This window comes from Neltuma alba, unplaced genomic scaffold (genome assembly GCF_004799145.2).
Source record: "Neltuma alba isolate B1F8T4 unplaced genomic scaffold, ASM479914v2 tig00011155_pilon, whole genome shotgun sequence".
Taxonomy (NCBI): Eukaryota; Viridiplantae; Streptophyta; class Magnoliopsida; order Fabales; family Fabaceae; genus Neltuma; species Neltuma alba.
Genome location: NW_021635888.1, coordinates 1 through 21,032, shown reverse-complemented (window position 1 = coordinate 21,032; position 21,032 = coordinate 1). Strand labels below are relative to the sequence as shown.

General features: G+C 35.6%; 1 protein-coding gene, 1 non-coding gene and 1 pseudogene across 4 annotated transcripts; all 3 read right to left on the bottom strand.

Annotated features, from left to right (window-relative positions):
• Window positions 1–2,994: 2,994 nt before the first annotated feature.
• Window positions 2,995–9,155, bottom strand: LOC114761960 (uncharacterized; annotated as a pseudogene).
• Window positions 9,156–9,967: 812 nt separating this feature from the next.
• Window positions 9,968–14,303, bottom strand: LOC114761954 (uncharacterized). 3 transcript variants are annotated; one of them, XM_028951400.1, is made up of 5 exons: window positions 13,830–14,298; window positions 13,134–13,215; window positions 12,102–12,932; window positions 11,039–11,293; window positions 9,968–10,425 (listed from the first exon to the last, which is right to left on the bottom strand). In XM_028951400.1, the coding sequence occupies exons 1-5, from the start codon at window positions 14,227–14,229 to the stop codon at window positions 10,266–10,268; spliced, it is 1,728 nt and encodes a 575-aa protein (XP_028807233.1). In that variant the 5' UTR covers window positions 14,230–14,298; the 3' UTR covers window positions 9,968–10,265. The 3 variants fall into 3 exon arrangements, 1 of the variants encoding a protein (XP_028807233.1); XR_003742205.1 differs by lacking the exon at window positions 9,968–10,425 and adding an exon at window positions 11,813–11,955 and having other exon boundaries at window positions 11,217–11,293; window positions 13,830–14,303; XR_003742206.1 differs by lacking the exons at window positions 9,968–10,425; window positions 11,039–11,293 and adding exons at window positions 11,352–11,727; window positions 11,813–11,955 and having other exon boundaries at window positions 13,830–14,303.
• A 70-nt stretch (window positions 14,304–14,373) lies between these two features.
• Window positions 14,374–14,445, bottom strand: TRNAH-GUG (transfer RNA histidin (anticodon GUG)). Its single transcript has one exon. It is a non-coding gene; the product is annotated as a tRNA-His (tRNA).
• Between the last annotated feature and the right edge of the window lie 6,587 nt (window positions 14,446–21,032).

Sequence of the window (21,032 nt, the reverse complement as noted above, 5' to 3'; positions counted from 1 at the left end):
TATTAAACTTTTTTTTTTTTGAGTGATGAGGACGTAGAATCATAGCACAAGATCATGGAGGCAAAGTTGTTCGAGAGACTAATTCACGTTGAATCTGTCTTTATATCAACACTACCTAATCTAAATCACTCACTCAAAAACAAGAGGCCATTTGAGCTTCCAGAAAGCACGGTGGTCAACCTGCAGGTATTGTTCTCCAAGCTAAGAAAGCCAGCTACAAGGTCAATGTTTAATCTCTCGTAAAGGAATATATATAAAGAGGACGGAATATCTTTTTGACCTTATCACCTCTCTTTAATTAACATAATCAAGGTAGATAATGATGATTTTGGTGTTCATTATTTTAGTTGAGGCGTGGCTCTGATGATGTGTGAATAAATAATCTCTAAATGGGAACGACATCTTTGACCTCAAAAAGTGTAAGAATCTTAATGAAAATTATGAGGTGGGGCATGTGTTCCTGCGCGTCCAGGTTTAGCATAAAGTGCAGCAGAGTGCCAAAACAAAGTATTACAGAGAATGTTAGGTTAAGTGTCGATGGTGCAACGTGATGCAAGAATGGTAAGAGTTGGATACCTAATCCATCCAATCAGCTACATATGTTTACATGAGCTTTTCTTCAATCATAGCATTTTATATATCTTATCACCGTCTAGGCGTCTAGCAGTACATGTTTAGCTTTTCTTGCCCTTTTTTTGGTGGGGAATACAATACAATATGTGTGTGTGTGTGTGGAGCTCTAATTGTTGGGGAAAGCTAGAAATCTTTGATCGATTAATAATAACTTTAACTGATAAGAAATGTGGTTAACTTGTGCTTTGCGTGATGGATTTGGATAAGTGGAATCACTTTGCTTCTTTTCTTCTTTTGATTACCTATAAATTCTTTAGTTTCTCAAATAACCATGATCACAACGTAACAAGTGTTCGTGTTAAACATAAAGATGTAAATCAAGTATCTCTCGTGAGTATTATCAAACTGACATATTTACAATTGTATATGGTATTGGAATGAAAAACGACGCAAAAAATATGATTGAATATATTTTCAAATTGTATATTTACTCTATATATCACCCAACATATACAAAATTAGTCACATTTTTTTATATGTTACAGGAAATTTGAATACGTCAAAGTTAATCGGTGCTTATAAGGATGTACAGCGCTTTAAATTTTTTAATGATGTATTATTATATCGATGAGAGTCACGTTGCCCAATGGAATGGAACCGACCTTTTCGCGTTATGTAACATCTGCTCTACTTTGAAGAAGGTTCCTGTTCCTGCAAGACATGATTTACCCCACAAGGGCTATTAAACAAAAACATAATGCTTTCACATGAAAACGGACGCAATTTCAACCATGGCTTTTGTCCCTTGGAGCTCTTGTTTCCATAGTACATCCTCACATGCACTATAGTCCAAATCCTTTTTGTCACATGAAAAAAGCTGATTTTTACTTGACATTAACCTTCAATCATTCAAGGTCAAAAAAGAAAAAAAAACCTTCAATCATTAAAATTTGGATTAACTCGTGGCTCTTAAATTAAAGGGAAAATATAGTCCAAAAACACCAGACTCGTTGCTTTTCCAGATGTCACTATGACATTTCAAATAATCATGAATGTTGATTATCACTTGCACTGGCTACAGCCTATAAATTTCTCTTAATCTTTTTTTTTTTTACCAAATTTCTCTTAAGCTTGTTGACATCGAAAAGATATTTTTTAATTTCTTTTATTATCTGTGGACAAAACTTTATAACATCAAAAAGATCATATGATATTTTACACAAAAAATATGAATACCAACTTCAAAAAGCCTAATGATTTGCTCCCAAAAAGAAAAAAATCCTCATGATAACTTGTACGGTTTATACTTATTAATTTTTGAATATTAATCAAAATCGGGGATCAATCACCACTGTTACTTTTCATGAATTCATACTTAACCTGCTCTTTATTTTTTTTACCCCCCACTGCGCTGTCCATATGACAGGGTTCCTATAAAGGGTTAATTAATCTGGAAGTCTTTATAGTTTTAACCAATTTTGAATTAGGTCCTTATAGTTTTTTTTCTTTTTATCAGGTCCTTATACTTTCATCTATTTTTAATTAGGTCCTCGCATTTATTTTTCTTTTTATTAAGTCCTTATAATTTCACTAAAATTTTAATTAGGTCCATCTAGTTTAATTTTTATTTATTAATTAAATATGAACTTAATTAAATAAATTAGTACTGAAATATAAAATATTAATAATTATATAATAAAAGGTATAATTAATTAATTAAGGAAATTTTTTTAAAACAATTAATTTTTTTTGCTAAAAAATAAAATTATTATAATAATTCATTATTTTTAGAATATTATTGTTTATAAACTAATATTACATAATATATACTATTTTATGTTTATAAAATAGTACTATTAGAATTTATAAATAAAGAATAAAAAATTCAGGGACTTACTTAAAAATAAGGTGATCTTATAAGGACTTGATAAAAAGAAAATAAATGCAAGGACCTAATTAAAAACAGGTGAAAGTATAAGGATCTGATAAAAAGAAAAAAATTTATAAGGACCTGATTCAAAATTGGTTGAAACTATAAGGACTTGCAGATTAATTATCCCTCCTATAAATATCATATTAGAGGCCTAAGGGGCGTATGCGAAACTAGCAATAGGGTTAGGATATAATTGGACTCTGCGTGGGAGCCTTCCCCACCTCAGGAGGATCCAATGTCAGTCCTGCAGAGTCCAATTATAACATCAATCAAGCGAATGCGCATTGGGCAAGTGCCTTGACTTGTTTTAGCTATGACAATTGCGGAGAAGTAAAAAACACCATATAGCCGTTTCACTTGCATTGCGCGATCCATAAGTTATGCGATCAATTATTGTTTTCACTAACGTAGCAACTGACAAATTCGAATGAATTCAGAGTTTCTTCTGGTTACCGCAGCATGACCCACGGCAAAGCACATAGCGCAAATTTCAGGCTAATGCATTGCTATCACTATACCTTTTCTTATTAAGATTTTAAACTTGCGTTGAACATGTTCACAAAGAATACATCAGACTGAAGCTACAGAATCCCCCCATAATCCGAGTCGATCTAAATAAAAATTTTGGCGGGATGAATACCCAAAAAAGAAACATTGATATCTTCTCCCAAAAAAAAAAAAAAAAAACTAATCGGTTGCACACATTTATATAGAGCCATACTTTCTTTCTGTTGGTCTCCATGCTCCTTGGGAAGAACCAGGAGGGCGCTCCCAAGAGGCTTCACTGGCAAAGGCACTATTTTGGTCTTCAGGCCGCGAGTAGCCTTGCCCTGCGTGACTCACCTATTTTTGTTCCACACACAAGAAGAGATATCAGAAAAGTTGGCAAATAAGTTGACTCGTATTTCCTACAGAACAAACTTTCAATTCTATTGCTTTCGCAGTTCATTTCCTTCTCCTTTCTTGTTTTTCTTTTCGATCACAGAATAAGAAAAGTACGAAGTTATGAAATATGGTCCTGATGCACCTGAATGAAAACCGAGCCATTATAGCAATGCCATCGGTGGGTTATGTACCACAGCATTAATGGAAACTTAAATGATTACAGACGTACCGTATAAACAATTTTGTATTTATGTGAACACTTTGGTAGTTTTACCCTCAAATTGAACATATTAATCTTCAGGATCACTCAATCTATGTGTACAAGTGCCACACCCAATACTGAATCAAAAATGAAACACAGTTCTCTTCATGTTACTCCTAATAGGCTAATATGACTAATTTTTATTGGTTACCGACAATGACCTGAACTATAAAAGAATTCAGAATTGACTAAATCAAATATTTAATATTTTCCTGCCAACAATTCTAGCGGACAGATAAATATCAGTAGGAGATCTGAACTCACAGTCTCTAAAAAGGCAGACAGTATAGTCATGCCAGGCAATGCATCAATTCCACGCTGCCAGGGGGGGAAAAAGACGTTAGACACTGTTGTATTTGAAGACAAGACGTAATCAAGAACCAGTGGCCATCTTATGCTTGCAAGTGAAAGAACCAGAGAAAAAGGTCTCACCTGGTTTTCCACTCTTGTCTTATAAATGAACCCAACCTCCACAGCAAAACAGTGTCGAAGAGACAACGAAACTGTACAATAACAAGTTGTTACGAGATGTAAACTCATTAGGGAAAAACTTATGCATGTCTGTGACAAGCCAACGCAGAGCCAAATAAAAATTATGAACTAAATATGGGACGGAAACCCTAATTATAGGTTCCAATTATTGAATTTGCAATACATGCAAGAGAGCACTCCAAATGTTGCCCATCCTCTTGCAGCACCTCCCCCTTGATTCTGCTTATATTCTGCAAAAATAATCAGGGATAATCATTCGCTTGACTGAGATGAGAAAGTTGAAGGACCAAACTAAGAGGAGAGTGATGTTTCAAGGACCAAATCTTTAATTTAGTCAAAAACTACATGTGACACCCTCAATATAGGCCTATAGATTGCATACTCTTCGTAATAATTAAATGCATGTAAAGGCAAAGAGAGAGTGCTTAAGAATTTCAGCTTACCACACATTTTTGTAAGAACAAATTGAACTGGTTCATAGCCCTCAACAGGGATTGAGATATGAACTTCATAGGGAACATCACGGGCCACCTCACCTGGAAAAAGTTGATAGGTTAAAGTTAAAAAGAAACATTTTTTGTGACATTGATATCCTTCAATAAGTAAGTGCGGTCATACATCTCCAATCCAAAATCAGCACTGCGGGTGACAAAGTTTGTAGGAGGTTCCCCATTGGCTGCAGATCCAGACAGCAGAAAAGATTCTGTACCTAAATTCTTTGTGAGACTTCTCAAAACCAAATGAGTCATGCCATTATAAACCTGAAATTTCATAAGAGGAAGATTTATCAAGTGCTATATTTTAATTCCTGGAATTAGGCATATTCTCGAGGAATTATGCATACATGGAAATGACAGAGCTGCTCACCAGTTCCCATGATCGCGGATGAAAGCCAACAGTGCAGCCTTGAAATACTCGTGGACCAGGTTTCTCACATGGAATAGCCAGTTCCACCAAACTCTGAGCACACAGCAAAGACCACATATAAGATGTTTGAGATACACAAGCCTCATCAAGATATGTCTTTTCAAAAAGCCTTCTGTCAACATAAGGTTTCATCAATGTAGATTGTTTGAGACATTTAGTAGCTAAGAAAAACCTAAGAAATCCTCTTATCTTTTCCTAAGGGTGAAAGTGCTGGGGAAAAAGAAACAATAAAACTGTTTATGCCTCCTCCAGCTCAAAAGACTAAACTGTTAAATTAAAGCTCATTAACCTGCTCCAGATCAAAAGACGAAACTGTTAAATTAAAGCTCATTAAGAACTTTACTACACTCTTAGAGCCCCCTTGTGTATGAAAGCCCTTGTTAGAGTATTAATAAGGGCATCCCCACGATACCTTGTGCTCAAATTTAATCCCAGCAAAGGAAATGCAGCAGGGTGGCAAGTATTGAACTCTAAACCACTTGATCATAGAGGCTCTTATGCCGTGTCATGAACTACTTTAATACCAAGACCATGAATAATTTTATTGCAGTCTAACTTCAAATAAACAGTCTTATTGACTCTATTACTTTGACTTACAGAAGCTGCAAAGTGCTAACTTAGTGACTGAAGTTTTTCGACATCTGAACTTTGACCTAGAAAGTGATAGATGAAAACAACATAAATTATAGAAGACCTGCAATTTGATTCGTATGTGACATTGCATATGCATCCAAGTCGACCTGCAAGTGGAAAACACAATGAAGCATTTGAAATATTTTGCATTTAAAAATCGTTGTTAAAAGAAATGACCATTTCAAACTGGCATTATGGCAATCAGAAAGCAACAACATAAAGGCAATCTGTATTACATACATCACTGAATTCGGCTATCTAGTAACCTAAAATGCTACTGGGTGGTTTCCATTCACTTCTAAGCAACCTAAAGTAACGGACCACAAAAAAGAGCAATCAAGAATGAGGTAGGAGTTAAGACATCACAGAAATGCCAAGCAGACAAGCAGACAAATGCTTGCAGGATAAACAAACCAATGAATAGCATACACTATACACACCTTTACATTGTCCATTTGGACAAGTCCCACATATGATATTCACCTGAAAAACATGAGTTCACCGTGAGAGAAGTTCATCCAGAAGAAAAAGACATGTAAATCTTCCAAGATAAGATAAGACTGACTATTTAAAGATGAAAAACCAAATAATTTTGTAACACAACCCACAAAAGAAGGGAAGAACAAATCAAGCATTTTCGCATTATCAACTTGGACTGACAATTCATGCATTCTGACTAATCAAGAAGGAATGAAAGAAGGAGAGAGATCATTCCAAAGTATATCAACCTGGGCTGTTCGACCCATTTTATCATAACTTTGTTCACAACCTGACAGGTCACCATTGTAAAACCGCTGCACATATTGGGAAAATGCATTAGACTTGGGAAAAGTAGGCGTGTGCACAATAGACGGAGAAACAGGAACGAGATGAGTTGGAAGTGAAATTTTCTCAAGTATGAAACAAATACAGTATTCTGTAATTGAAGTGGGACCATGAGACTTTAGATGTTCACATAGAACTATCATCTACTTCAGTCTTGCTGCTGTGCATGCAGTATTGCGTTAGCCACAAAAGAGATAACAAATTCTTTAGAGGTCCTCATTTTGATCCTTTCTCCAGTTTCAAATATATTATTATTAACAATTTTACCCAAAAGAAATATAATTAAAAAAATAAGTGATTAATAAATAACAAATGATCATCATATGCCTTCCAACGTTTTTACTTTCAATCCTCTTTTCGTTACTATGCTGTGGTATTTACGGGAAGGCAAGAGAAGGAACGAGAAAAAAAAGAAAGAGAAGAGGGGAAGAGCGATTCGGAGAGGGAAACAGAGATAAATGAGAATGAATATACTCAGGCATCAACAACAAAACAGCAATAGTCAGATTACTAACTTTTATTTACTTATATTTTCCATAACATATTACTACCACTCATTTGGTGTGTCTCACTCTTTTTATCGATAGTCACCTCTAGCATAAATGAACAAAGACGGAGGAAAACTAATACATAGTAAATTCCTCACTTTTGTTGTTCATGCTTCACAAGATAGAAAGGACTAAAGGAACTTACTTGGATGAAATCAGATTGGCCTGAACCAGCAGCAAAGTAGTTCAATTTATCATATCGGCCAAAATCAACATATCCCTAAATGGTTTTGGTGTCAGCTAATGAAATGAACAAACGTATAATGGAAAAGAAATGCATGCAATATATATGAAGTTTGTGCCTCGGTAGCAAAAAATTGGAAGCAAGAAAACCCAAGCAATGAAGTATCCAACAAGAACTATTCAGTGCGCTCGTACTACGGTGTCTTAATTTGACCTGGTTGGGATAATAAATCTTGGTAAGATATGAAATCCACCAATAGTGAGGGGGCACTTTGTGATTGCATTAACAACAGTGAAAATGAGTCCATAGTTTATTTCCCTTTTCCCCTGAAAGAGGACTTGCTCGAAAGGGAATTTAAAACAGAACTGAAGTATCAGGGACCACCTGATATAATGTGTATATTAAAAAAAAAAAAAAAGCTACCCTATTCTGCCCTTGTATTCTTAAACGAAGGAATGAAAAACAAATGATTGGTTTTTCTTAACTTATAATGAAATGCATGGAAAAGAAATGCATGCAATAATATATGAAGTTTGTGCCTTGGTAGCAAAAAATAGGAAGCAAGAAAACCCAAGCAATGAAGTATCCAACAAGAACTATTCAGTGCGCTCGTACTACGGTGTCTTAATTTGAGACCTGGTTGGGATAATAAATCTTGGTAAGATATGAAATCCACCAATAGTTACGGAGCACTTTGTGATTGCATTAACAACAGTGAAAATGAGTCCATAGTTTATTTCCCTTTTCCCCTGAAAGAGGACTTGTTCGAAAGGGAATTTAAAACAGAACTGAAGTATCAGGAACCACCTGATATAATGTGTATATTATTTAAAAAAAAAAAAGCTACCCTATTCTGCCCTTGTATTCTTAAACGAAGGAATGAAAAACAAATGATTGGTTTTTCTTAACTTATAATTTTCCAGGACGTTTGCGGTTTATATTATAGAGATGATGCCTAAGGTTTTAGAGAAGCTGATTGTAAAAGTAAACAATGAACTACTGAACATACCATGCATCAAATAAGCGAAATGCTACTATAAATGCACAAGGCAGGAAAAAGAAATAAATCAGAGCAAGAAAACAACAAAGTACTCGAAGGCATGGCAACATGGACTACCGTTTGTGATCTAGTCTCTACATCTTTGCAAAATCGAACCGCCAAGTCAGAGTCCTGCAGCAAGGCAAGGAGACTAACTTACCTAGAACTAGAATGACGTTGAAAGTGTGAAGAAAATTATTCATATACAGGCGTTAAGACACCTCTGGACATATCACAAACAGATTGAGAGCATTACCATCCCCTTCCCGTCGTACTCAAAAGTCTGCCCGATCCAGCTGCTCTGATTACCGGGTTAAGCGATAGCAACTCCATCCAAAATTGTCAAACTATATATTCCTTCAAGCGTCATAAACATAAGTACATAATAACAGCAAATGCCACAAACCCAATAGATTTTCGAGCTGTAAATTGCATGCTAAAAAGCGTACTCAAAGTACGTAACTTTGAAGGTATAAGAATGTAGGATACGAAATCAACAATGTGACTCGAATTATTAAAAGCATAGCAATTGGAACTCGGGTGCACAACTGAAGCAACCCAGAGCGTCTGAGAAAGAACAGCTGAAACGAATTAAAAATCACTGTGAGTAAACAATTAGTCCAATAGCAATTCAAATCAAAAGATAACAGACTACACGAGAGGGTAAGATGGCAAACCGACCAACGGCCAAAACTACTAAAATTTCTGAGGGATGCATTTTTTGGAGTGGTTCAGTGTCAGCGTCGCTTTAGATTTTTGAAGCGTACGCTCGAGATAAAACTGCGCCAACGGCCAACCGATATTGCTATTGCTGCATCTTCCAGTCCAGGATACCGGAAACACTCAGGATTCATTCAGGCACCAAAACAAACGGCGGTCGTAACGAGTTTCAAATGCAGGACTTGAAGTCATGTCGTTTAATGCGCACCTTAAACGCAGTCGTCTCCGAAAATTCCACGAATTTTCCTAGAACCTCATTGAGAATCATCGTTGGAGACTTGGAGGCAATGGTTTTTTTTTTTTTTGAGGGGGGGGGGGTGTTCTGAAAATGATCTTTAGTGGTAATTAGTAACGATTCAAGTGAGATTTGATACCTTGAGGGGGGGAAAACAAGTGAGATTTGATAGAGTTTTCATAATATTCACTCGATGACTCCACTGTTTTAATCCAGTTTGATGGTGAGATCATTAATGAGTGAACATTCCATCATGGACAAAATTCACACAGATTACAATGTTACTGAGTAGAAATTGAGGCAGGCAAATAATTAATTTGAAAATATTAACCAAATCAGTTAAATTTGTTATTTATACTAAATAAGATTTACTTTGTTAAATTATTATCTTTAATTATATGTATTGAAACTACTTAATAAAAACCCATACTTTGGGAAAAAAAATTAGAAATTTAGGGGGGAAAAATTAACATCTTATACTTCACCAAATTCAATCTCCATTTGACTCTTATATTCAAAATAGGATGTAGAAACATTTTTAAAACAAAATACACGACGAACAGTTGCAAGAGAATATCAGAGCGCAATCTTCATGCTTCAGCTCATCTTTAACATTTTACAAATTCAATTGAATTAATACGTTGAAAAAGATATGGGACTCGGTGGTATTCTCAAAATTATAGCACATGTCTATATGGAACCCACTTTTGATGGAACTGGTTCAATGCATCCAATTTTCTCCATGAATAAATGGCTAAAAAAGTTTACGCACAATGAACTTGAAATAAATAAATGCCATGCCTATAGTAGATTTCATACGAAACATTTCCCCCCCGATAAATTGAGAAATATATATTTATAAAATTGAACTGTACACAGGCTATTAACTGACGTTGGTGTACAGTTCCAGCGATACAACATTGGTTTACTCTAATTTCAGACACTCCAGTGTTCTTCGCCCAGGCATATAAGTCGATTTAGATCACCAATGCTGAGTTTGAGCAGATTACTACCGTTGCATAGATGACAAACATAATCCCTGAATGGACGCATATGAAGGTGGATACGCATCCCTTCCTGACATCATTGACGCCACCAGCTCTTTTATTTGATAAGTCAGCATAAAAATACTTTCGGCTGAGTTATTTGTTATCCATTCCTCCGTCATCCTGCACAAATTGTAGCCATTACTCGCTAGGACAAGATAACCACCATCCTGTATTTGAGTTTATCACAGAAAGCAAAACTCACTAGAGATATACAATCCGGTGCATTAATAATTCAGAGAAGATTTTTTTGTTCCCGTCGACTAAAGACAAAAAGTAGGCTCCTCCCAACTAAATTGCTACATGCATAAAGGTTGGGATTCAAAACTCCAACCATTGCTCAAGTGACAAGAGCCTTTACCACTCATGCTCACTTGAGTTGATATTTGGAGAAGGATTCTATTTTACCCTCTTCTGAATGTTTTATCGGTTGTCAAATGAGTTTGTATGTCAAATTGTCAAACATCGGTAATCATGATGCAATACTCCCCGTAAAATATACACAACGTAATGTTAAAAAAACTTTAAGGCCACAAATCATGACTTCTATCTCAGTACAGAGTAATGAACTCACTTGGTTGGGGAACAAACTCAAGGGTTGAGGAACTGGAGCAAGAAACATCTAGCGAAACAAAGTCCATTATGGAAAGCCTCAAAAGAAACTAAAACAGACAACAGCTCCATATTCTGAAACAGACTTAGTTATTGTAACAAGAGAGATAAATTGATAGCTAACCTTAACTGAAGTTCTGTAGCAGTACTGCATTCAGAGAAAAGCAACTTGATGACGGGCTGTAGTTGTAGTTTAGGCACCTCAGAATCCTCAGTGATAAAACAATCACCAGAAATTGACCATGTATCTGGATTTATAAGAATGATTTGCAGGGCAGGGGACTTTGCTTTCAGATCTATGACCGCAAACCGAAATGATGATTCATCATTTGCACACTCTACTAGCTTGTTTGCAAACATTTTTCCCATTGTATATTGCCTGGTATCAAAATGTATTGAAAATTTGTTTAATATAATATATAACAAATTAACCTGAAAAAATAGTATTTAACAGAAAACTTAAAATAAAAATTCATCTTGTGTTCTTTTTAATCATATTCTGCTAATTCTCCAAGGCATATGTCAATAAGAAGGAAAATGAAAGTAAAGGCAAGGAGCTACAGAGTGGGGGAACTCATGCACAGGATCGAGAAACTTACTGCTTCTAACGAGTATCGCTCGCCTTTCATTAAGATCTTTTTTTTTCCTTTGGGGTGCACAAATGAGGCTCAAAGCCCAGTAAATTTTCATCCTAAATAATTTAATGACATATGAAAACTACGAACTTTCAAGTATGCTGAGAACTTATTCTCCAACTGCCAATGCATTTAGGTATTTTAACACGGCTATATTAGCCGTGCATAATGAACATAACTGCATGATAAATAGGCAATCTTTGAGATCACATATCGAACAAATAATAAATCGGCATACGGAAGAGATTGGCAGGAAGACGCACATTTAAAGGACCCAAACATGGTCACTGCAGCAGCATTTTTGTCCATATAAATGGTTAGAAAGAAGGAAAAAAGTATCATTTCTCCGTAAAATTTCCTTCCTCCACTTGCTCTAACAGTAAGCAGACTAATCAAATCAAATTACCTGTGCAGGAGTTCAAGAATTATTCATACTCTATACAAGCTATTCCGTAGAATCAGCAAGAAAACAAAATTGGCACTTTATTTTTAAACCTTTTCCTAACAAAAAAATATCAATAAAATACTAAACAAAAACAGATCTTTGCTAACCTGAACAAGTCTCCAGATCCTCTAACTGGCAAACAAGTTGAAATATTGCACTTAAACAATCGTACTCCTCCATCTACAGGGGCTTCGCCCTTACAGCTTGGATAGGCTCCAAGAACAGACTTGCACTGAGGGCACGTGAATTCACACCAATCAATATCTTCTGAAAGATTGGAAGATCTAGCCATGAAAACATCTTCAAGAAACCCATTGAGGAAAGATTTCTGACTTGCAAGAATTTCCATGGCTGTTGTATCTTTATGTTCTTTTCTAGCATTTTCACAGCATTGGTGTTGCCAATCCTCATTCTCAAGAATGTGAACGCTGCTTGTCATATGAGCACAACAACTGGAAGCCATGGCCACATCCGCAGGGACATGGGAATCCAGGTATGAACGAGAGAAGTCATCATGATTAGATTTTTCTTCACCAACTTCATGTCCCAAGTTCACATTAAGTTTTTCATTCTGAGAATCTGCAAACCTTGAACTCTCGTCAGAATTATATATGGTTTTACCAATCTCACTACAAGTCGAAGATCTTTCCATAGATATCTCCGAATTTATTGCAGCTTTGTTAATTCCTTCTTCAAATTTATCTGATTTAGAATTACACTCTTCTCCACCACGTTCAGGGAAGTTATATTCTATCAGATCATCCTTGCAAAGAGTAATAGACGTAGAGCTTAATAGGCATACCCCTGGTGCACAAGTATAAGAATTTGCATATTTGATCACCAACTTCTCACTTATGCCTCCAAATGAACAACAACAAGCCCCAAACCAGTTGTCAGCTACCTCTCGCCAATTGACTGATGGCATTTCAACGAAACTCCTAGAGGAGTTGTGCCAAAAAAAAAAAAAGAGAAAATAAAAAAGCTTCACAGGAAAAATGAAAACTATAAATTATTACGCCAGTAAGGCTCTATTACTTTTAGGAAGAAATGCAATCATCAAACAATTTGCTATTAAATATAAACCCAACCAGTTACCCCCAAAACACACACACACACACACACACACACACACACACTACCTGAGAGGATTTCTAGTCAACTTGAAAGAGCAACTTCCACAGTAAAAATGAACTGCTGCTCTGGAAGATAAATTTTTTACATCTGAACCAAATAAAGAAGTAGAACACCAAATTACAAATAAAGCAAGTAAAATAATATACAACTAATCGCAAAGCCATGCTAAACCCAAAATGCAAGAGCGAGCTTTATCGAAATGGTTAATGTTCAATCCATGCCTGGTTAGAATATAAACGGCAGGGTTTGCAACATTATTGTGTCTGAATATATAGCTAATTTTCATTATCTATTTTTTCAACATGCCCACAGTAGCTTTGGTGTCCACCAAGATATCCGTCAAAAGGAAGATATTAGACGCAGGACTCAAAATTGCAATCTATCCGCACCGGAAAGGAAACAGATAGAACACAAACAACCACAGTCATGAAAGGGCTTGACTCTATAAAATATAAGTTCCATCATTCATAAGTGATGAAGTTCACCACGTACCACCCACCCAAAAACGTGTCTAGTTTGCTTTCAAATAAGAGCACAACACCAAGAACATCTCTGTTCCTCGGGTTTTCACGTTAGTATTGTGATAATGAACATGAAAAGGATAAATGAATGCGACAAAATATTCAATTTTAATCGAGAAATAACTTTAAAATCCCGAATTTGATTATTAACGAACAGTTTAGCCAATACATTCAGATTACCAGATCCCATTACTAGTGGCTCTGATACATCAGGCAATGCATTTACGGGATCATCAGATAGATTCATCACAGAATCGAAGCTTGAAACAACTGGATGATCGACAGGCAAAAGCAGTAGGAGCTTCACTTCAATGTGATCATCCAAAGCTCGAAAACTGACAGGCGATTCAAAGTCAACCAAAACCCTAGGAATCGGAACCCTAAGTGAGACTTGGGCGGGTTCAAACCAGCTCACCGCCACCAGAGACTGAGAAGGAAAAAGTTGAACCTTCAAATTGAGACATTGCAGAGAAGGATTAGCATTTTTGGCGAAAAGCAAGAGACGAAGCGTTGGGATGTGGGACTGTGATTCCCAAGTATAACGCCATTTTCTACAATGTTTCTCATCGCCGGCCGCCATTCTTCGTCTGCTCCAATAGGGAGATTGCGCGCCTATCAGTTTTAACGAATTTCTTTCGTCCCAAAAGAAATAGTCGGGTTGGATTGGGATTTCGGTTTGACGACAAAAGGGAAAATTCACTTCAATAAAGCATAAAACAGAGAATGTGGCTGCTGGGATTCGAGCCCAGGTCTCCACGGCCACAACGTGGAATTCTTACCACTAAACTACAGCCACTGTTGGAATCCGGGGCTTCCGTTTTTTATATATATAACATTTGCCGATGGAATAAAATCATTCATGATCAAGCCCAATCAGGATCGCGGGTGGATTTTCTGACAGCATTGGACTGTTAATAGACATTCAGAGGGTTGAGGCTCTCAAGCTTTACGATGAACTCTAAATTAGATCACAGTAAAGATGAAGAGCAAGGAAAAATAGTTGAAGATGACAAAGATGATGTTAGTTGGACTGAGTCATACTTTATTCAGCCGTGAAAAAAAAAAGGAAAAAGAAAGAAAAAAATTGACCCAAACTAGTTTGGAATTGGAAGCAATCTCATTGCGCACCAGTATGAGTCTCAGCAAGAATATAAACTCTGCTAAATTTACAAATATAAATTTTGAAGCTCAGATAAATTTCTCAGCCAACGTTCTTAATCAAAATTAGAAATATAGTATTTTCACACCCAATTACATGGAATCCCCATTTGCAACATTAGAAACGAGTTTTAGGGAGTGTTTGGATAGAAATCAAACCATGGTTTCAGAAGTGCTTTTACGGATTACGAAGTAAATATGTGGAGGAGGTTATCTCATTTTGCGGAAAAGTGCTTCTGAAACTATGGTTTTGGAGCACCCAAACAGGCCCTTAGCCATTTGGGTGGAAGTGGACTTGTGAAGAAAGCGTCATTGTGAATCAAGATATGCCAAACATGCAAAAATTGAATTCCCATTTTCACTTCTGCTTCTATACTTTCATCATATCAAATGCAGCATAAAAGTCTTCAGATATTACATTGTGAGGGATACTGTTTCCGTTATTTTTGTCTTTCCATATGTAGTTTCTGTTTCATCTTAATGTTTTATTTATTATAGCGTGCTGCTTTTCACTGTAAAATTGAAAGTTCAAACCCCTAAGAATGCTGTTGTCTGTTGGCACACTTGAATTTTAATTAAGAAATTCTCTCGCGTCGAAAAAATCTTGTGGTTTTTTTTTGTTATTAGGTAAAATGAAATTGCGGGGTTAGAAAAATATCAATGTAATTCTTTCTTTAATATCAAATAACTATCATGTCAAAATACAGTTCATATTTTGAAAAACTGACGTTTACATGTGACAAAATAATTTGAGAATGAAAGGTAGTCCTAATTGAGAAGTACATGAAACAAAATTTAACATGACTAACAACACAACTGTGGGCTTCATTGTGCCTACATATGGATAGTGAGATAGGGTAAAGAAGAAGGCAATGCTTGACTCAACCACAACTGCTGATCACCAATACACTAAGCTAAGAAGAATATCCCAAAGCTTGTAACTATGCTATGCTATTGCATGTTGGCAATAGCACCTAAATTTTCAATAGATTTAGTCGATCTTCCAACTACCCTCTAATGCTATGCAAATCCTATTGGTGGTAATATCTTAAAATAACTAATTAATCTGAGTCGCATCCAAGGACACTATCTTAAGTGTTATTTCGAAACTACCAGAAAAGCAAGATGCAACTCTATGAGTGTTAAACAAATTCTTCCTATAAGAATAGCATGAGCAGAATAACAAAAAATAAAAGAACTTAACAAGACAAAATATTAAAGGAGGGAAGTGAAGTTACTGAAAAGCTCAAAGCTCAAGTCCTATAAAGTTTAGTCTCATGCCTTTTTTATAGGTCACAGGTCATAATACCATTAGGAACATTTAAGCATGTTTAATAGTAATTAACCTGTCTGTTAATAATTATATGGATATTTTCTATAATAGTGCCTAATACCGTGTTTGACTTGTGTACAAGAGGTGAGGGGAAATTGTCAAATTTCAAATGTGTTTGCCTTCAATGGCCCATGCGTGCAAGCCCACTCCTCCTCCTAACGTATTTAGTAATCTAAGATCACTTATTACTTAAACCTCCATGATTCCAAGCAATATAGAATTCTTTTTTTGACACATCTAAACACATTATTGACAACATAGACAACGAGATGTGTAATATCTTGAAATTGGCACATGAAGGAAGGATCCAAGGGAGTAAAGGAAAAACAGGCTTCAGCAAATCGGTGGGGAAGTATGAATTGTTCGAAATAAAAGATGGAGAATCTATCAAAGACACGCAGACAAGATGATGGGAAACGAGAAGGAAAATCGAGAAATTAAGAAGAAAAGAGGGAAAAAAAATTAGAAAAAAATAGCAGAGAAAATTGAGAGAGAAAAGTCTATAAAATTTAATCGTATAATGTAGTTTACCGTCTAAATAAAACCCCAATGATGTTTTATAACCTAAACTAAAGATTAATAAAAAAATTAATAAAAGATTAGAAAATTAGTAGTGGAAGAGTGGGGTTAAGATAATTGCCTTCTAAGTCACTAACTACAAAATAAATAATTAATTAAGATAAATTAAATAATAAAAATAAAAATTAGAAATAAGAGAAAGTCCTAAATATATGCATCAATTTCCCTCAGTTAGAAGAACTCATCATCAGAGAGTTAGAAAGTTGGTAATAGTTAAAAATGATAGGGTCCACACGATGAAACTCATTCTCTATAATCTATGTAGCATTTGAGTCAGCACAACTTTTCCAACGAACCAAAAAGGGGCGGATAGGACCTACTATAGTCAAAAGTGTCTGCTCATCTATCACAATGTCAATGGTCTCAATAATCAAGCGAGCACCTGTGGTAGACTTGGGGCAAGGTGAAGCTAGGTACCTACAGAGCTATCGAAACACAAAGAGGGCAGCTCAAAAGTACCCTGGTAAGGAATAAGATCCTCAATATTAAAAAATGGATTGATAGACATGTCTGGAGGTAATTCTAGTAAAAAAGCATTAGACACTAACTTTTTTTCAATACGGAATGGGCCAAAGGCAAGTTTGGAGGTAATTCCTAGTGTACTATAAGTTCGAGGTAGACAGCTATGTTATGGCATGCATACACCCGGAGTGCTTCCTAAAAAGACCTTATAAAGAGCTGCACACATTTGCTCTAGGGTTGAGCAATGGGTGAGATGGCCTACCCTGAAGGGTAGCCTGTAACGTAGTCCCAACCCATTTAAGCCTGTATTAGACGGATTACAAGACAACCCATTTGAGCTTACCATTACGGAATAAGCCATTTATTATTATTATTTTTTTTCAGTATAGTTGTCTTGTGATGCTATCATATGAAGCAAAGCTGCCTTTGCATACTAAATGACACCAAATATGAAATAACATTACCTTAGTATAATTTCTGCAAATGATAAAAAAGCGTAAAAAAAAATCTAATGAACTAAAACTCATCTGGTAAAATTTAATAGAAAGGCGACTCTAATAAGCTAATTGTAATAATAATTAAAAGAAAACTTAAAGAGAATCATACTGTAAAATTTTATACGCACACGTACACAACATTGTGAAATGTAGTCCATTTCTTGAAAAAAAAAATGTTCCAAAAATCTCAAAAACCTGATCCACCGGTAATTAACTGGTAGTTAGGCTGAAAATTACAAGCTAAAGTAACAATTCGAGTAGTGAACTGAAGGAGATTTCTCAATAGGATTGTTTGGGATTTAGTTCCTTTTGATGTAATTCTTTTTAGACTTTAGGCCTTCTCTCTTACCCAAAAAAAAAAATCAAAACGATATTTTTTAATATTTAGGAGGGGTATATATATTTTTTGCCAACTAATTCAAAAGTCCATCAAATTTCAAAAACTTGGAAAAAAATGCTTAATTAATACATATAGGTACATGAATAGCTCTCCCTATTATATATTAGATTTATATTCCATAATTTACTACTGATTACGTAATAACTTGCATCCATTTTCGCATTTTTAAACCTGAAACATTTTATAGAAAACTATTTGAGTTTTAGTACGTTAGATTTTCATTTGCAGAAATTAGAGAGGAAAAATGAAAAATGATTAAAATAAAAGAAAAATGTGTATTGGAGAAAATCTGGAATATTTAGGGGGGGAAGTTAAGTAGGCAAGTACAGGCAGCATAATGCTTTGCCCATAACTCGTCCCATTTAATGGGCTAGTCCACCCATTTAAGTCTATCCATTTTTGGGCTCTTATTTGGACTAATTGGGTGGGCTGAAGGGGCAAAAAAATAAATGGATTGCAGGGGAGTAACGGGTTATGGGTTATTTGCTTAACCCTAGTTTGCTCTGGCCCATTTTGCATTAAAAAAGAAAAATTAAGGCACAATGCCTATTTGTTAGAGTTACCTCCAAACATGTCTATTTGTCTAGTTTTTAATATTGAGGATCTTGCTCCTTATCGAGGTACTTTTGAGCTTCCTTCTTTGTGTTCTGATAACTTTGCAGGTACCCAGCTCCACCTTGTCCTGACTCCACCACTGCCAGGTGTTTCACTAATTATTGAGACCATTGATATTGTGATGGATAAGTAGATACTTTTGATTCCAGCAGGACCTATCCTCTCCTTTCTAATTCATTGGAAAGGTTGTGTTGTCTCCGATGCTACATGGATTACCGAGGATGAGTTTCATCATGTGGACCCCACCTTTTTAACTATTACCAACTTTCTAAATCTCCGGTAGCGAGTTTCTTCCAATCGAGGGGGAATTTATGCAGATATTTAAGACTTTTTGTTATTTTTAATTTTCATTTTTATTAGTCAGTTTATCTTAATTAATTATTTATTTTGTAGTTAGTGACTTAGTGGACAGTTACCTTAACCCCACTCTCTCACTACTTCTTTTTCTAATCTTTTATAAATTTTTTCTTTTTTTTTCCTCTTTTTTTTCCAACTAATTGCCCTAATAAATTGCAGCAAACAATAAAGTAACAATAACAATAATTAACAACAATAAAGCAAGAATAATAATAATTAAGAACAATAACATCCAGAGTATGCCAAATAGTGCTGTAATCTAAATAGAGGATCAATTGGGCTTTACTGACATAACTAGACCCAGAAAGAAAATTTACCTCAATAATGCTCTTATAATTCTCCTTGGATTTCAGGAGGCCGTAATTGGGGGAAAAAAATGGAATGGTGAAATCTAGGCTAGATAGTGAAATTTTTGTGGAAAATTTGGGTCATAATTGTAATTCTTTCTAACAATGTGGGTACAATATGCAATTTTTGTGAAAACTTATGCCGTGGCATCTCGCAGAATTCCACTGGCATGTGACGGCACGTCTGGTGTTGTTTGACGGTGAAATTTTGAAGGCAGACAGCATTTTTGAAGGCACACGCAATGAGAGTAGTTTTACATTGATCGAACATCTGGATCTTTGTGAATAGACCTTGAAAGTGACGGTGATGCAAGAACTAGACAAAGAGAACATTGGCAGCACGTGTGAGAGCCAATGGAAGTGAAACTTGAGGGGTCTGGTCAAGAATTTAATGGCGAATTTGATTATGGTGAAAAAGTGGTGAAAAAACGCTAGAAATTAGGTGAACAGAGGGGAAAACTCCGCGGATATAGAATGTTTAGGTTAAAGGTGTGTTTGATAGGTCAGAAAAGAGAATTTTAGACACTCGAGAAGCACAAAAACAAACTCTGATGTCAAAATTGATGTAAAACAAGAAGGGAAAAAAAAAGAGAGGAGGAAATTAGGAAAGAATAGGAGGAAAGAGGAGAAAGCAGATAAGCTTGAGAGAGTAAAATCTGTAAAATTCAATCGTATAATACAATCTACTGTCTAAATGAAATCCTAATAATGTTTTATAACCTAAACTAATGATAAATAAAAAAATTAATAAAATATCAAAAAAAAAGTAGCAGGAGAGTGAGGTTAAGATAATTGCCCACTAAGTCACTAACTACAAAATAAATAATTAATTAGAATAAACTGAATAATAAAAATAAATTGAAAATAACAAAAATCCTAAAAATCTGCATCATATATCTATAATGATCGATGATAGAGACATAATACGCCACTAAGCAAAAACTAATTTACATTTCCTGAAAATTGATGGACAAAGAGGGCATCGCGGACGACTCCACAAAGAACAAATCAATCCACCGCTAGTTATGGCATATCGCAGGTCAGAGACGTCTTCAGATATTTCCGTCATCCAAACTGCATTATAGGGGAACGATAAAAATTAAAAACCCAGAGATCCTTCAGTAAACAAAAACTGTGAGCAACGTTATGGTTTTGGTGGTGTACCCATTTCTCTCTTCTTCTTCTTGTCAATGTAAGCTAAAAGCTCCTCTTGTTGCGCAAGTGAATCCTCCAAGGCCTGAAGAACATTAAAAAAAAAAAAAAAAACCTGCTCTTAAATGCATCAAGGAGCAAAACTATTACAAAATGCAGTGGACCGATGTATAATGCAAAGAAGAGCGTCATGATGCTTGGTTTTAGAGCCTCATATGGTACTGGAATGAAGTATATCATTTACCTTCTTGGTAGCCATAAGTTCTTTCTCCAACACATCAGCTCTGTTCATAGCAGCGATCAGCATTTCCTCCCTTCTTCTCGGGTGGCATGTAAGCAGGTATGTTCATGGTGACATTTTCTCTTCCAACTCAGCCATGCGTTTTAAGAACTGTCATAAATTCTTCAGCAGAGAGGTGGGGCAAGGGGTCGTTAGCAGGGACCTGCCCTGTATACGTCGGGTCAGCAGAGAAAGTAGGATTG

Coding starts and splice junctions, on each gene's coding strand:
- LOC114761954 (XM_028951400.1), bottom strand. CDS start 14,229: ATGGCGGCCGGCGATGAGAAACATTGTAGAAAATGGCGTTATACTTGG. Junction 13,216..13,829: donor GCCACTAGTAATGGGATCTG/GTAATCTGAATG, acceptor TATTTGGTTCAG/ATGTAAAAAATTTATCTTCC. Junction 12,933..13,133: donor TTGACTAGAAATCCTCTCAG/GTAGTGTGTGTG, acceptor CAACTCCTCTAG/GAGTTTCGTTGAAATGCCAT.